At 37.3% G+C, this 18,560-nt stretch overlaps 1 protein-coding gene across 3 annotated transcripts in view; it reads left to right on the forward strand.

Moving 5' to 3' along the window:
* Positions 1 to 17,409, forward strand: part of LOC121874199 (MAPK regulated corepressor interacting protein 2-like) — a 31,423-nt gene extending 14,014 nt beyond the window's left edge. Inside the window, exons 3-6 of one of the 3 annotated variants that reach the window (XM_042378206.1) lie at positions 788 to 915; positions 10,827 to 10,910; positions 12,420 to 12,470; positions 14,619 to 17,409. In XM_042378206.1, coding sequence (XP_042234140.1) covers positions 788 to 915; positions 10,827 to 10,910; positions 12,420 to 12,470; positions 14,619 to 14,689 — 334 coding nt within the window. In that variant the 3' untranslated portion in view covers positions 14,690 to 17,409. The remainder of the gene's footprint in view (positions 1 to 787; positions 916 to 10,826; positions 10,911 to 12,419; positions 12,471 to 14,618) is intronic. The other 2 variants (XM_042378207.1, XM_042378208.1) reach the window with 2 other exon arrangements.
* Positions 17,410 to 18,560: the final 1,151 nt, after the last annotated feature.

The following is an 18,560-nucleotide window of genomic DNA, read 5'->3' on the forward strand; positions in this document are numbered from 1 at the left end:
GTATCTTCCTCAACTTTTATTGACTGTTTTTGTATAAAATCATCACAGCCAGTAGTGTGTCCGTAGAATAGCGTTGCGTAAAAATCACATGGTAGCGTTACCTTGTGTCTGGGTCTTTCATCCATCATATTTTATTTGGTACAGTACTTAAATATCAACAAGTAGGGTTTATTTATACCTAAACCGAAGTTGATCTTGGGATAAACACCCCCTAGATCTAGAATGTTGTCAAGGCCCCCAGGGTACATAGTGCCCGTCTTGTGTGCAGACTGGGAGAGACGCTCTTACGCCATACCTTCTTGGCTACCACTACGCGTACATGGGCTGTTACGCGTTATATATACTGTATGCGCAAGTGGTATGGTTCACTCGGATATGCGTATAGGTAGTACCCCCGTCTCGGTCACATACTTACATTATGGGTTTTTCTTAAGCTTCCTCCACTGATCATACAGTACACTAGCCACCACTCCATTCTTATCTGTGATAACGGTTCATGTATTTTTACTTTTTTAAGTCATATTTGAGATAAACCGTTGTTTGTTTTACCTTTGAGCCATTTGAGATGTTTTTCAGCATTTTGTTACTTTTTCGTGTTTCAATTGTTACTTTTGTTTTCGTTTAATTCAGCTTGTCATAGTTCCAGGTTACGACTTTCCTGCATATCCACAGCGGCCGTGGTTGTGTCCACCGTATTGTTTAGCTTGGTTGATGGTACACTGTTATATCAGGTTAAGAGGGTGAATAGATAGGGTGAAGTAGTGATGGTGGTAATGTTTTGTTACAGCTCTCCGCGGCCCGTGTTCCAGTCTGTTGGCGGAGGCAACAAGGGGGGACGCTCCACCAATGGCCGTGCGCAACCACATGACACTATCACGCCTCAACACGAAGAACTAATCCGGTTTTTCAACGACTGTAAGTACTTTTTTGCGCCTTTGGTCTGCTAGATATTTTTTATGTTCAGTCGGCCGTTAGTCTACTTGTTCATCTGTATTGTTAAGAACGCATTATAGAAGGCCATAATGTGTTCTTTACAATGTAATTTTATATTTTAAGAAAATTTTCTAAGGGTACGTGGTAAAAAAATACAGCTATGTGAAGAAAATGATAGAGCACTTGTCAATGTTCTGGATGTGCATCTTTCTTAAGGGAATGTAAACACCAATGAACTTTGTAAACACCGTGTACAGATACAATATTAATGTTCTTCACAGAATCTCCAAGGATCTGTAGTATATTTTGACGCTGTTTTCAAGTGTAACCCATTTACGTTACCTACCAGTTAGTTATGTTATCACATACTCTTGGCCAACCATTCTCTGAAAATAAAAAAAATAAAATGCAGCTTCACCAGGTAGTTATTGTACACTTATCTTGTAGGTGCCAGCTTTGAGTCTGCACCTTGACGTCTCAAAGGTCAGATGATCATGTGTTCTTGCAACTATTTTAGGAGTCTCATTTATTAAATGTAGCCCGTCAGTGTTGAGTGCTTATACCCTGTTAGTATTGTCACCACAAATATCTCGCTCCCTTTTCCTTTTCGTGGAAAACAAAGCTGTTTCATGACGTATTCGCATAGATTTAGAATAGGGGATGACTGGCAAAAAAGTGGTCGGACGCTCTTGATAGGTGTTGTGGGGAAGTTTTACCTTTAAATTGCTAATGGACAGAGTGTTGAGTAAACTGTGAAATTGGGGATTGCTTTAACTAGCAGTTGTAGAACCACATCTCAAAATCTGCATGATTGTGAAACTCGTGGATGAAGGCCAGTGATATCTGAAGTGTGTGCGTGAATTACGGGGATTAGCCCACCCGGGCACAGGTCACTGACTCACATCAGGGCCTGGGGGGTTAAAATAAATATGTAAAATATATATATATAATATATATATATATATATATATATATATATATATATATATATATATATATATATATATATATATATACACACACACACACATATATACACACCAACACACACACACATACACACACACACACACACACTGCATACATACATATATACACATATATACATACACACACACATATATATATATATATATATATATATATATATATATATATATATATATATATATATATATATATATATATATATATATATATATATATATATATATATACACACACACACAGTGACCCCTCGGTTAACGAAATTTGGGTTAACGAACTGCCTTCCATAAGGACCTTCAATTCGGTTAACTAACAAAAATTTGGGTAACGAATTTCTTACCAACCGACCTCAACATGTTTTCGCTTGCACTGACCGGGCAACCAGCTTTAGTATCAGTCCGCCAATACATTAATCGGTTCTAGGGCTTAAATTCCTTACTATTTTAGTAAATATCAAGAAGTTTATACTATTCAATAATTTTAAAAGTTTAATATTCAATTTTTTAGACATTTTAACTATTATTGAACATAATTGAAGGTAAAGAAACTAGTTTAATGCGCGGCATCCAGCCTCTTAACACAGCAAACAGGCGTTAGTCTCTCTGTTTTCAGTGGAGGTAACATCTTGCTTGAGACTCTCTTCAACTAAACGCTTTTTTTCTGTGTTTCCAAGCAAATTATTGGTCATTTTGAAATATATTTTACATATTGACAATATATAATGCAGTGCAGTGTTGATTTAAAGAAAATAATCTTGAAATACACCAAGAGAACTAAAATTTTATGGGTGAAATGGTGCCATGGGGTGACTTCTCTTCCACCCCAATGCCTTCTCTTCTTCCTTCTCCTCCACCCCCACCCCCATTCTAATTCCCATCATCATCATCATCCAGGAGCCTTCTACATACACACCTCAAAGTAAGAGCTGCCGCCTTTCTCATAGTAATGTTTGCTTCCTGAGTTCGTATATTTTTACTTGTGACTATGTAGTTTCTGATGATGCTTTTAAAATTAATTTAATCTAAAAGGACCAGTTGTTTTGTCAGTTTATATAAGATATATAATGTGTGTATATTTGATTACAATAATATGTATTATGGTTGTAAAAATGGTTTTCACTTTTGTTATTCATTGCCATTGCTGCGAGGGGAGCAGCGGCCAAGTGGATACAGAGCTCGCCTCCTGCCCTTAGAGATATTTGTTCGTACCGTACAGGCAAGTGTATAATGCCAACAACTGCCGAGGTACATTTTACACTGTACCTAACGGCGTTTGAACCCTCTTGTCATTTTCAGAATTGTTGCCATACGCTTATTTTGTCACTGAAACGCTGTGTTAGTTACGAAAAGGTTTGTTTGTACTCATTAATAATGATTATAGTGTAAAACGCGACGGAAAAGTTACCGTGAAATATTAGATTTGTGTGAGTACTGAAGACAACGAACAGTGTTCTTGGCACTTAGGTGAGGACTTTCCGGGTATATGCGGTGTTCTCTGTTAGATGCCGAGGGTGAAGGCTGTATTGAGGGATGGCTGATAGTCACTTAATTACAGACAGCTGAATGGTTTCTTTTTGGTGATGGCTTAGAAAAGGTATATACGTTGCATTTTCCAGGGTCGAAAATATTCAAATATAACATTCTTGTGAAAAGACCGATGTGTAAGACTACGTTTATTTGTGACCAAGAATCGGTCACAACACAAGCTGCTTCAGCGCTGGGTGGTCTACATATTCTCGGGCAGTCATCATTGGTGTTATTAGAGCTGCTAACAGCTGTTACTGCTGAGCACACTGCTGCCGTACTGGGTGTTTGAACTTGGGGCCAACAACTGAAAATAGCACTATTATTACTGAGTGAACTGGTAGCCTAAACGTTTGGCTAGCAGACTCGTGCTGTGTGTGTGAACGCGATGCTGAGAAGTTGTGATGCGAGCGGCCCAGATGTTAGAGACAAGAGAACAGGTCCAACCTGCTCGTGTGTGCTGACGTCACACTGCTCATTATTACCAATGGAGTGTTTGTACGAGAACCGCCAAACACTTCACTGTTCCAACATGATAAATAATAGTGAAACCTTTTCTGACCTGATGCAATCTACTATTGTAACTAATGTGTTCAGTCTTTACTAAGTGTACCGTATGTTGTATTGACTACGGTTTTCCACACTTACGTCACTTTCACTATGCAACAACGCGCAGCAGGTAATGGGAAAGATCATTAGACCCTAATAAATTAATTTTATATGTAATTTGTTGTTTATTGACATGAAATAGTCTTATATCAACAAGGTCTCGAGATTTTTTATATTACTGTGCTTGTGTTTATGTGGGACTGGAGTTTCTGTATACACCTATCAATATCTTCACGAGTGCGTATAATACTGTTTAGTTTGAATGCGCACAGGCTAGTGTGTGTATAATATATATCCTGAGCCATGTATATACGTACACGACTTCTTGGTCTGTCCAGTGCTTGTCGGGAACATTAATTGAGAAGTGTTGGAGGTATTGCTGTGAGCAGCCGGTTATAGACACTAAGGAGCATTTGGAAGCAAAAGTGAGAATAAACGGCCTCCAGCATTTGTTTCAACATCAAGGACAACAAACAAACATATGAGCGGTGGTGGAGGTGCGTGCCAGCCAACACACCAAGGGCATACATAGCCTGGTGAGGACTCCAGCTTAGTTACAACCTCCCGCCACCTCCGAAGGACAGGCGTATCTGTCTGTCTGTTTCTCTGCCCGTCTAGTTATTGTGAAATGATTCCTTCGCTTTCAGAGAAGATAGCCGGGATTATCTGTTGACTAATAGTGGAGGTGGCTGTAACTTTTGAACAATGGATTGACTGACGAAGTTCCTTGGGTAGAACTATGAACGAAATGAAGGTGCTGTGTGGTTTTTTATATTACTGGAGGACTGTGTGTGTGTGTTTGTTTGTTTGTTTGTTTGTTTAATGGAGTAATGATACTAAAATATAAAGGGGTGACCGATAGTTGTTAAGTTAACACCGGTAGCTGAGCGTGTGGTAATGCTTGGCTGTCAAGGTACGATGACTCGGTACTTAAGAAAGTGGACGTATTGCTATAACACTCGTCATGTAGAATGGTGAATAGATGCCGTATTTGACGATGTTTGAGGCAACACAGGAAGCATTTAATGACTTTGAAGATTTGTTAAGGGCATATGTATCAGTGAAATAACATAAGGGTAATAACCTTACAAACCATCTAAAATTAACGGGAAAGGCGTCAGTGGCGTAATTGTGAACATCATTAAAATAGACTACAACAACTACAGTATAAGAAGGTTAGCATTCGTCTACCATTGTAAGATAAGGCGCGAGGACCACTTGACGACTTGTCCTTCATGGCGTGACCAACAACTTAACCACCTATGGCCATTTTGATTATTAATTGTTTATTAAGTATGCAGTATAAATATATGTGTGTATATTATGAGAATGCAGTACTCGTCCGGACTGTTTAACGTAAGTCTTGGGGGAAGTTTGTGTGACTGGTTTTTAGTACACAAATCTTGATGAACTTTACGATACCTTACTATTTTACCCATCACGAGTCTGCTTAAACTTTACTTAGCGGGTTAACTGATTTTTTTTTCAATTTGTCATCACAGGAAATTAGAACTATTGTGAATTATGGCTGACAGTGTGTATTGTGGTTTGTGTAGGAGAAACTAGATCTGGTGTGCGTATGGCTGGCCGCTGGGGAGGACAAAAAACCGGAAATAATATTACATGGACGTTACGTAGTTGTTGTCATGCCACAAGGTCGTCACTCACCATCCATATCATCAGGTTAGTTTTGCTATTGCGTAAATGTCCGTACATAAACCCGTCTTTGCCTGCTGGTGAAGTTGGATATAATAAATGTATACTGTATATTCTGAAATATGCCAAACTATAACACTTTTAAATAAATGTAGTGTGATGTATTTACTTCTTGATTCCTGAAATTTGTGGTTGGTGACGTCACGGTCGGTTGTTCGTGTGTGAAGGATTTATTTTAAGCGTTTTATTGTCTAGTCATTGTGAGTTGCATGCATTGTTTGTGTGGCCATGTGAAAGGTGTTCACATTGTGTATGCGTACACACGTCTACATTGTATATGTATGTACACGTGTACAATGTACAGTAATGTGCGTACATGTCTACATTGTGTATATATGTACATGTCAACATACGTAAGGTTGTTTAGTGGTGTGGTTCACATAAGCGGAAGCAGCACATGACCCTTGGTTATATTTTCCCTAAACTTGGCTCAGTTACACAGTGACGTGAGTGACTTGGTCTCGTGACGTCACCAGTTCTTAATTCGCCCACGCTTCTTTCAACAGTTACGCTGTCTTGTAAACTTTTTATGCTCTATTACGAATGTGGGAGCTTGTAATGCTAGCCTTGTGTGTGTCTGTATTTATGTACGTATTCTATTGGTTATGTAGTCATGAAACTTTATATAGTTATCCTAGAGAACATTATAACCAATCAAAAGGAGGACACTATAAGTAACCTACGTTTTTACTCCTTTTGGCCTTGGTAAAGGTATGTGTATAGCTCATACTGTATTAGGTAGTGAGTGTGTACAGTGGTGTCATCCACATCCATCAGGCGCAGTTATCATGTTTCATAATATTAATAATTAACTTGTGGACTTCGTGGGGAGGGGGGATGGTTCAGAGTTTACTGCCTATTTTACCCTGAACGATGATGTACGTTTGACGTGGCAAAGTACACACACCCCCTGTGAACTTGGGTCACACGTGAATGATTGTCCGTTAGGACAGAAATCGGATAATAACTATATGGTAAAGTCATTTATCATACCTAGCAGCTCCGATACCTTTGAGTCCTGCGATAAATATCTGACAATCTTTATGACTTAACAGGGAGTGTTGGCCTGAGAAGATGTGTGGTAGTAGTAAGGGGTGGCGGTAGTGGGGTGGAACGTCATAATACTGTACCCAGGGTGGAGTCGGGTAGGCAGGCAGATGACATTGCCAGCATTTCCGCCATACCTCATTACTGCCGGCCATGGTTGGGTCTCAAATAGCTTGTTACAAGGAAAGCGACAGTGATGTAGCCAAGACTGTAATGTACTGTACATACTCTCAATACAAACGAAGGAGTTTTGAACCGCACAGAAGATAAGCGTGCCGAGCTGTGGAGCACAGGTTGGCGATTTGCTCGTGTGTGTTATGGAAACCATGTGGCGGAAGTGAGTTATTATCCGTGTGGCAGCCGCAGACGACACGAGTCAGGCCCTCAGCTCACTGTGGCCCGGCGGACTTATCACGGTGTGCATCTAAAAACACCAGTATTTGTCTACAAAGACATTGCATGTGGAAAGTTTTGAACGCTCCAATTAGCAGACACGTTCTCTGTGTAGTGTCTTTCCCTCTTGTGAAATAACCACTCGTGTACAGTCTAACCATGTGCTCTGTGATCCTGACACACTGCCAACGGAAATATGCTCCTTGACATATTATGGTCTAATGCAGAACGCTCCGCCCCTCATGTCTTAGATAGCGACGGTTTAAATCCTTTGGTGGGCTTTAAAAAAATCCCGGTAAGGGCTTAATGGCGGGTTTATAACGCTTAATTCCAATTTCACCTACACCTTTGATTCTCATTTCGTTTAAAGTTGTTTCCCTTATATTTTTTCCTTCTGTTTACTCCTAGAATATCACATCTGAAAGTTATTTACCAGATGATTATCAAGTGATACCTTAACCTGCCTTGAACCTTACCTTATCCTATATAACCTTACCTTACCTTTTTAACTTACTTTACCTTGCTTCTATTCCTAACTTTACCTTAATTTGCTTTATATTACCTTTTTACCCAACTCAACCCAATCTAACAGTATACCTTATTATTTTCTCCTTTATGGTGAGTAAATGGTTTGTGTACAAAATACACAACATCAATAGAATCGACGTTATGCGAACTTTAGTCTTCCCAAGTAAAAATAGTCGCCATTCTAAGTAAAAAATAGTCGCCATTCTGAGTTAAAACAGTAGCCATTCTGAGTAAATAGTCGCCATTCTTAGTAAAAACAATAATAGTCATTCTCTGTAAAGATAATGGGAAAAGGCGAAGTGGAAAGTTGCCATTATAAATAACACCTACTAGCACAACGCTCATGTTAAGCTTCTGAGTGACGGGATCCAGTGTTTCAGAATAGGACTACCGATATCTCAGTTTCCTTCATACACACACCTACACACACACACACCAAAACACCCAACTTTCTCTTTGTTTGAACTCGTTTCTGCTTGTCGTTATTTTGGGAAATTGTCTAGGAAACATAAGAGCACTTCTCTAAAAGGGAGTTACTTATGGAATTGGTTAGCGTTGTGTCATAATCCTGTTATGTCCCAGGCAGATTGGTTAAGATACACTATCCATCCATCCCTGCACTCCTCCGTAGTACCCCCAGGCTTCTTAAGTGAGTAGAAGTGTTCGAAAAAATTATGTTTCCTTGACACATTGGACTGTATTTTATCTTATTTCCAAAAGCTCTCGCTTTCGTTGCCAAAGGTCAAGAAGAACTTGTGCGTCGCATACATATGGCGTCTTTAGTATTTTTTTCTTTGCACGGTGTCACTAGTGATCATTTTTCTCAAGACAATTAATTGTAATGAAACTTAAGGAATTCTAAGAAACTTCTGAAAAAAAACGAAATTAAACATGACAGTTGTGATTGGACGGTTCGAACGTTTCTCATAGCTGATTGGCTGATCAAAACATTACGCGTTAAGGCATCTTTTAACAGAATAACTACCGCGAAAATTCTTATCTATTCATGTCTTATGGGAGTGGTTATTGAATAAAACAAAATCGTTAACTCGTGTATACGTGTAGAACAGCTTGTCATCGCTGATATACGGCGTCGTAGTAAGCGGAGTTGTGTTTTGTGTTGTATTGGGGGTGTACAGTATACGCCATTCCTTTTTACTTTTATCCTCTTCGCCACTGATCGGCTCATTAGCCGCTTGGGCGATCGGTCACGTCTCTGTTACGCACTGGGCATGCACCGTCTCCTGAATGTAACTGAACCCGCTCCAGTGTTGGTCAAGTCTGGTCTTGAAAGAGCTCACACTCTGTGCCGTCACAACACTCTCTGGTAGATTGTTCCAAGAGTTTACAACTCACTCCGAAAAAGTTTGCCCTCACAGTTTTCTGGACTTGCGGCTTCTTCAATCTTGAGCTGTGACCCCTTGTGGGGCGAGCGTCCGCCAGCTCCAAGTAAGGACACTCAACTGAGTAGTGCCCCCTGAGATGCTTATACACCTCAACTAGGTCCCCCCTTGCCCGTCTGTAGTATAAGCTAGGCAAGTAAAGGCGCTCCAATCTCTCAGGGTAGCTGAGGTGCCGAAGTGCAAGCACCAGTCTGGTGGCCCTCCTTTGAACATTTTCCTGTGTGACTGTGTCCTTAAGCGTGTTTTAATGTGGTTAAAAAGGTAAGGGTGGTGGAGGTAGTGTGGGAAGTGAGATTGTAATGGTACGTGATCAAGAAGGTGGTGGTGCTGGTAGTGTAGAAAGGAAGGTGGTGGTGGTGATAGAATGGGAAGGAAGGGTAGGTGTGATGATGGTAGTGTGGTCAGGAAGGTGGTGTGGGTCTCATGCTGGGGGGTAGGGGGTGGGTGGTAGAGCAATAAGTCAAGGCCAAGAGTTGGTTTAAACCTGTAATGTAATAATTCACAAATATGTTTAAAATACTGGAAGGACTCACGTTGGTGTGTTTGATTTATGTAGCTAGAGGAGATTTAGAATCACTCGTTAACATTATTTATTTATTGTTTGCTCTGATAAAATAAATGGACTTCGTGTTAGTACTGTACATACAGTAGTTCATAAGGGTGTAGAGACGGAGGGAGAGAGAGAGGGAGAGCGAGCACAGTACAGCACAGCACAGCACTAGTAGGATTGCGTCATTCCCGAGACACACCTCCGCGCGGCCACAGCTGATTGGCTGACGTCAGATATCTTTTGCTACCCATTGGCCACTTGCCACTGTTGCCGGCTAATTAAGACAGCGTTGGCTGTGGGCCAGCCATACCGGTTAATGTAGTTACTAGTCTATTCTTGACCTTAGGAACTTATCAACATTGCGGTAATCTTTCGTGATTATTATCAGTACAGGTACTACAAGATTTAAACCATACGAAACTTTACTAGATATAGTTGTATTGGATATTACTGTGCATTCTCCGTATTTCATGGTTTTTCTGTAAAAAAAAATGTAAGGTAGTGTGCGTTCTCAGAATTAACATGGCTTCCCATTAGTCATAACAACGAAGTTGAGAACTTAGCAAGTAGATATATATATATATATATATATATATATATATATATATATATATATATATATATATATATATATATATATATATATATATATATATAATTTATTTTTTTTAACCGTGCCTTTGTCTTTATTATGCGCTGCTTTTGGGTTTAGGGGTTGATTTAAGGCTGATCAGAGCTAAGTTTTTACTTAAAGTCAGTTCGCCCTATTTCATATTATTTACTCAAAATTGGTCTACTTGCCTCACTATCCTGTGTCTGTATGTTGGTATAAATATCACTTTCTCCATGGGCAATCGATGGTGGGAAGGGATGCACAAAAAGTTTAACATGAAAAGTTATTGTAACATTTTAATATCACTTCATTACTGTTTTATAGTGTTAGTTAAAATACCGATGCAGGTACTAGTTATTTGTATCCCTTCAGTGTATGGAACTATTCATATCATACAATATGTGTAAGTTACTTATCGGTAATTTGTAGAGATCTCCAGATCACATAAATGCTAGGCAACTCGCTTGTTCCCAGTAATACAGTATCCCTCGTGTTTTCTCGTCTGATTTTTTTTTTTTTTTCAGCATGGGGTAGGGTGTGTAAAGAGCTGGAGATGGGCAGACAGAACGGCCATGATGCCAGAGGTGAGATGTACAGTACATACAACAGTGGGTATTACAGCAGTATACGGTATTGAGAAAATTATCTCTTTAGGGGGTTATACAGAGAATAAAAGGTGTAAAAAAGTATTTTTATCCTTGTGACGTTCTCAGCAAGTTTCATGTGTAGTATTTTACAGTAAAATTCTGTTGAAGGGGTCTGGACCAAGCACTTAATGAACCAAAAATTAAAAATTTTGTCTTGCAACTGCAAGCTTGCATATACCATGACTTTCCTTAAACCAATAAAGTCACCCAACAGAGTTCACATAGTTCATCAATTTCCATAAAATCTTTAAATTGCATGGTTGTCTTCATAATTAACCGTCCAGAAAGTGTCTTCATTCTTCTTGTACAGTACTGTATTGCTGTTGGAACCACTTGAAATGAGCTTTATCTTGTACTAAAATTTTATTCTTTTGCTCTGCACTCTCATTGTTACTCTCATTGTTAGACTGTTTCAAAGTAAAATTTCACCATCTTATCCTTTTGCGGCATAAATTCATAGACTGGTGGTGGTTGCAGTGCTGTGCAGTATTCGAGAACAAGTTTGCTCACTGCCACACTGGCATTAAGACCACATAAAACTTCCACTTTCTTACTTGTAGTTGAAGTTCTTTGACTCATTATTTCATTGGAGTCATTTTATATGACATTTAGTATGTAGAATTAACTGGTGAGAAGGCTGTGCACTGCAGCAAACAATTGCAGAACCTTGGAGTACAGGTACCACATTCAAATTTGTTTTCATCTACAGGGTATTGCTCTGTTTTGGGGGGGTAATCAGTATTGTTCCTTCTAAGCTGCATGCCTGTATCACATTCCAAGTGCTACTCTCTTAATTTTTCAAGAATACCATCACTGACAGCATCATCTCTCTTTCATTCAGTATTAAATAAATACTCTTAATCAGTGTACCTTGTTAAATATATGTTTTTTCTATTCTTCCAACTTTTTACATACCAATGATAACCTTTAAAACAATTATTTTAGCTTTTTCATTTTCATTGGTGGCTTACATAACCATAGTGCACAATGAAGTTCATTCTTCACTGCAATCTAAAAACTTGATAAGAAACCTTGGTCACCAGTCTTTTGCTCATGAAAAGAAGTGGATTTCACTACCCCATATCAGTACCTGTACTTGTTAACAGGATTTTAATATTTAGTAGGTACTTTAATTATTGTTCATAGTGCAGTAGTGTTGTTCAAGAAGAAAGGGATAAAAACAGGGATAATGGTTTATTGTATACACCAGTTTATCAAAAGAATTTAATAAAAGAATTATCACCTGTTAGGGAGAATGCATGAGATTTGAATGCATGCTAAGTTATTTAGAAACTGTTAAGTGAGATGATTATGAATATGGAGGTGGATTTTATATATATATATATATATATATATATATATATATATATATATATATATATATATATATATATATATATATATATATATATATAAAAGTGCAGTAGAGCAAATATTCCAATTTTATCTAATAATGTTTCTCATCCTCAGGGAATGGAATTGCTTATTACCAAGAAAAGACTGAACATCCAGCATTACAAGGTATGTAAAATGCAGGCATACAAAATGGTGGTGTATTGAAAGGAAATTTTTCTTTACACCTTTACCCACATTACTGTACCTAGGATGACTATTGTAGAAATGAGTCTGCTTAATTTATGTGGAAAACATTACTATATTACTGTACATACAGTACTGCAGTGTACAGTATGTAGAGTTGAACAGGTATTAAATTTGGCCATTTCTCGTATTGTAATACATTTTAGATATACAGTGACCCCTCGTTTAACGAACGCCTCAGTTAACGAAATTTCGGTTAACGAACTGCCTTCCATAAGGATCTTCAATTCGGTTAACGAACAAAAATTCGGTTAACGAATTTCTTACGAACCGACCTCAACATGTTTTCGCTTGCACTGACCGGGCAACCAGCTTTAGTATCAGTCCGCCAATACAGTAATCGGTTTTAGGGTTCAAATTCCTTACTATTTTAGTAAATATCAAGAAGTTTATACTATTCAATAATTTTAAAAGTTTAATATTAACTTTTTTAGTCATTTAAACAATTATTGAACATAATTGAAGGTAAAGAAACTAGTCTCTGGCGTGCCATCCAGCCTGTTAACACAGCAAACAGGCGTTAGTCTCTCTGTTTTCAGTGGAGGTAACATCTTGCTTGAGACTCTTTTCAACTAATCGCTTTTTTTTTCTGTGTTTCCAAGCAAATTATTGGTCATTTTGAAATATATTTTACATATTGACAATATATAATGCAGTGCAGTGTTGATTTAAAGAAAATAATCTTGAAATACACCAAGAGAACTAAAATTTTATGGGTGAAATGGAGCCATGGGGTGACTTATCTTCCACCCCAATGCCTTCTCTTCTTCCTTCTCCTCCACCCCCATTCTAATCCTCATCATCATCATCATCCAGGAGCCTTCTACATACACACCTCAAAGTAAATGATTTTTTCTACCATTTTTGTTGAATTTAGGAAATTTTCGGTGAGCTGGAACCAATTACCAAAAAACCCATTGTAACAATGGTTTCGGTTAACGAATGACCTTCTGGAACGGATTGAGTTCGTTAAATGAGGGGTCACTGTATTAAAAAATACTGTCATCTAGATATCCTTTTTTATTAAATTAGGAAGCTACTTTACTTGTCTGTGACAATGTACTTTGAGAAGTAAAGGTCCAGTTTACAAAATCTGTTGGATTATTCTACTTAAATGTCAACCAGGTTAATATAGTTTAACTGAAGGAAATTGTTGAGCTGCCTCAGATATGGGAATTGTTTTGCTTGATGACATCAACTATAGCCTGTTCACTTGAACTTTGCAAATGTGGCATAGAGTCATGTGTAACATTTTGGATGGTGTTTGTTGAAGGTGTTAAACTTTAGAAGTATAAATTGGAATTTTTTGGTGGATTAAATTTTGGTTTTTGGTCAGTAGGATTACATCATCATTGTATGTATAGAATCTTTTCATTGTAAAGTATATCAGTTAAAATGTAGGGCATATTTTGGTGTGCGGATTCTTATATTTACCTGTACAATATATATATATATATATATATATATATATATATATATATATATATATATATATATATATATATATACATATATATATACATATATATACACACATACATACACACACACACGTATAGTCTCTCCTCAACTTACGACGGGGTTCCGTCCTGACGACCAGGTCGTAAGTCGAAAAGGCAAAAAAATATATATAGAAATTCTAAAATGGGTGTCTCTTTTTCTTCTCAGCACCACGAGAACTCTCACCTTTACGCTTGTCAGCCATTTTAAAGGGAGTTAATTATAAACGAAAATTTGGTCAGTACACAGCGCGATCACTAACGTCGGGACTAAAAAATACGCAATGTGACAAATATTTTATACGACCATGGCCGTCGTATGTCCGGGTTGTCTTAAGTCGAATATGTCATAAGTTGAGGAGAGACTGTGTATATATATATATATATATATATATATATATATATATATATATATATATATATATATATATATATATATATATATATATATATATATATATATATATATATATATATATATATGTATGTATATATTTATATATATATATATTTATTTTTTTATTTATTTTTTTTATTTTTTTATTTTTTTATTTTTTTATTTTTTTTCCAGATTTTAAACCATTTGACTTGGAGGCATGGTGGGGCAAGAGAATTTATCAGAATTTGACCCAGTCCACCTAAAACATCCATACCTACAATATTTAATACTGTACCAGGCAACTTGTGCCCGACCTTTTGTCAAATTAGCACTACTGTATTATCTTTCAGAACTCTGTACTAACCACACAGTAAATACTTATACAGAGGTTACTGAAATTGAGTCTCATAAGTTAGCAAATACTGCCTCTGTTTATGCATCATTGCTGAGTTTGTGGATTTGCTTTGTTGATTGCAATTTTCTAAGTACAGGTATTTTGACAGAAGCTCAAAATGCAAATACTGTATCAAGCTCAGAAAATTTCTTGTCATTTCTCACATTTTCAACAGGATAAAAAAAAAATCCAAATGTCATGTGTCAGTATTGCAGGTCAGTGATAAGGAGGCATTTAAAATAATTTCTTTTTTTATAATTGCAGACTGATAAAACTGAGTAATTCAGATGTATGAAAGAACAGGACAGATGAATTGTATGAGTAGTTTTCCCAGATGCTGGGAAATAGCATTGTAGCAGATGAGTAGGTAATATGAGATAGTTACTTTGTAGCATTCCAAACAAAAGTGGGATACATCCAGATATTTGGAATCATACTTTGGCATATATTCATTAAACCCATTCAAGCTATAGACTTACAGCTCTGATTATCATTAGTGCACTGTCCTTGTATGCCGGTGTCGTACATATACAGTACCCTTCATATGAGCCACCGATTATTTTTTCTTCTTGCAAGGAAGAAAAAATTCTCAAATTGTTTTACTTGATAAGTTAAATAAGAGTTCAAAAGTACTTGTAATTAGTAAAGTACTGATAGTTCTGGGAATGTGAGTGTATTGCTTGTTATGTATTTTTTGAATATATGACCCAGTGTTATGGATAAAGTACAGTAGTGGATGCTGATGTGAACTACATTCTTGCACCAAGTATGTATTTTTGGGATTTTCCAATGACTTGTACATTTTAAGTGTGGCAGGTTAAGAAATATTATATATTTCTGAGTCTACTTGCTATACATGTACAGTACAAAACCACCATTGACAAATGCCACCTGAATGACAAGAACTGGCTATTAAAACCAGCTATTTTTTAGATTACTAGCAGTTGCAGTTAGTTGGGAGTCTCATGAGATATTTGAAACTTCTTAGATGTAAAATCTGTCTTGTTTTTGCACATATTACATCTCTCAAAACTATTGGGCTCTTATCCAAAGATTTCAAATAGTTTGTGTATTTTGTGAAATTTATATTCTTAACACTTCTGGCAAGATTTATATAATATTTTACATCAAAATTTTAGCAGTTTATGATCAGCCTCCAGCACAAAACCAAGTACTGTAAATGTTTGAATTGATAATCAGCAAGTCATAGATAGGTATGGTAAACATTCACTTGTAATATTACAAACTGCATCGAGTAATTTAACAAATGACAATTTCTTCATATGTTATCCACCTTTTCATCTAGTTGATCTATATCATGTGAATGTTCTTCATAATTGTTTGTATTGTTTTCTTCAGAACAATTTGACATAATTATTTTACCAATTTACTTACAAAGAAAATAGAAACTGATTGGATAACTATGGATCTAAAACAGAGAGCACTGTTTGAGAGACTGTGAATGTGTTTGTCTGTGTGAGTGTTTCTTTCTCTCTTCCATGTTAAAACAGTTTAACTTTTTCTTTGCCAGTAAATTGCCTATCTATGGGCTAAAATCTACCATATAATGAGTAATTTTGGAGGGGAATTGTGAACAAAAATTTGTACAAGGTGTTTTAAATACACATAATTTTAAATATTTAGTCTGATTTTTGTAAATATTTTTACTGTATTGAAAATGCAGAAAAACCTGTTTAATTTGACAATTGCTCCAAAAGGGTGCTTAAATACTTAAATTGTCAAATTATGCTTTACATTGTCTTGAGAAAATTACTTCAGGTTTCCACTACAGAAAAAGAGTATCCTGTATAATCATCATACAAGGTACAACTTGTGCAGTTACTACACTTGATGAACTTTTGTTTGCATAATACTTCTCCTACAGAATGTCCAAATTCTTTTACAAATATAGTACTGTATTTTCCCATTAACTTGTCATACTGTAGTTATTTTATATACATAGTGTAAAAGATTATAAAAATGTCCTGAATTTTAAGCAAAGAGAGTCAAGCTAGAAGGGTTTCTCTGTATTTTTACTTTTTCAACCTTTAAATAGCTAATTTCTGGTATGGAAGTTTTAAAAGATGATATTTAAGCATCTGATGAAATGTGTTTATGTACAAGTTCAATTCCCATGGTTGGAATTCATTTTTGGGAAGAAAAACCAAAATTATTTTTTCATGAGGCCCCAACTGTGGTACTGCCTGTATGTCAGGTGTTTCCCATGTCGAGTGTCAGTTGGATGAAGGGGTTATCTCCCTGAGGAACTAAAACTCACCAGTCCTACCGTGTTTGTATTGAGTATGATGTATTGATTTAACAACTGCTGCCATAAAATGTGTAGTATATTGTCATAGCTTTTATATATTTTTTTATTGTATTGTATATCCTGGCCATATGTGATACAATAGTTGAAGAACCAAAGTGAGCTCAGTTCCTTGGGGGCACAACCTAATCGTTTAGTCTGTGATATTATTTTGTTTCCTCTTGTGAGGCATCTCGCAAATTGAGACAAAGTATTTTGAACCAATCTTGATGCTGGATATCTTTGACCTGACATAATTTGTACAAATAAACACATAAAATATTGTTGTACTCTATTTGTAACCTATACTGTATAATGTGAACTGTCTCCATGTAGGTGCTACTATATATATCTTAACTTTAAGTGAGACTGCTAATAAAAGATTGTTCATGTGGTAACAAATACCTACAAATATTCATCAAGAAGGTGGGTGATGTAAAATTTGTAGTGGTTTTAAATTAAATATTTCCAACGGTCATTAGGGCACAATTACCAATATTACAACTTTTTTATCCCAGATCCTTGATCAGAATAATGTGGAATTTGTTTACTGTATTGGAAAAAGTTTATATACTGTACAGTATACCTGTGTGTGTGTGTGTGTATATATATATACAGTATAGTCTGGATTTACGTGTTTGGTCATTTACGCGATGCCTAGCCAAAATGAAAATGCTTTAATTACGCCGTAAATTTGGTCATTTACGCGGTGCGCGGCTGGAGAGGTCCAGACCGCCGCGCCATTTTTAACCCACGTGGTCCATTCTTGACCATATGCTGTGAGTGGTGAGCATTAGGCCGCTCTTACGTTATCGCTGACGTCATATGACGTATCTGACTGTGATTGGGCCACGCATCCTTACCACCCACGCATTCCCTCCGCCGCTAGCTGTGATTGGTCTAATGTAACATGACGTGCCCTGCCACCAGAGGGTAGAAGTCGCTGACCTAGCAGGGCCTGTCTCGTTCTCAGTCTGCGTATACAGTTCTCTCTTGTACCCGCTATTCCCCTCACAATGGCTTCAGCGGGACCCCCACCACCCGAGAAAAACCTTGAATTACCTGGACCAAGCCATGATAATGTGAAGGAAATCATCGAGTTGGGGGAGAAAATGAAGCTCGTCCTTGACAAGCATCGGTATGAAGAGTCTAATAACCATCTGACGAAAGTTATGGAGCTGTATATCCAGATCTATCTCGACAACTTCAATGCTAATCGTCAACGTAGTATTGAGGACTTCCTCGCCCGCAACCCACCACAACCACAGCCAGCCCAAGTCAGTGATAGTGACAGTGAGGATATGGACTTTTGAGAGGTTTGTCTGGGAGGCCCTGCAAACCTCTGAGAGTAGTGAAAGTGATTCACCGGAGGGCAACTAATGTGCCCTCTGCCTCGGAACCAGCCGCCATCCACGTGTGCTGACCCGCTTTTCTA

This window comes from Homarus americanus, unplaced genomic scaffold (assembly GCF_018991925.1).
Source record: "Homarus americanus isolate GMGI-L3 unplaced genomic scaffold, GMGI_Hamer_2.0 scaffold49667, whole genome shotgun sequence".
Lineage (NCBI taxonomy): Eukaryota > Metazoa > Arthropoda > Malacostraca > Decapoda > Nephropidae > Homarus > Homarus americanus.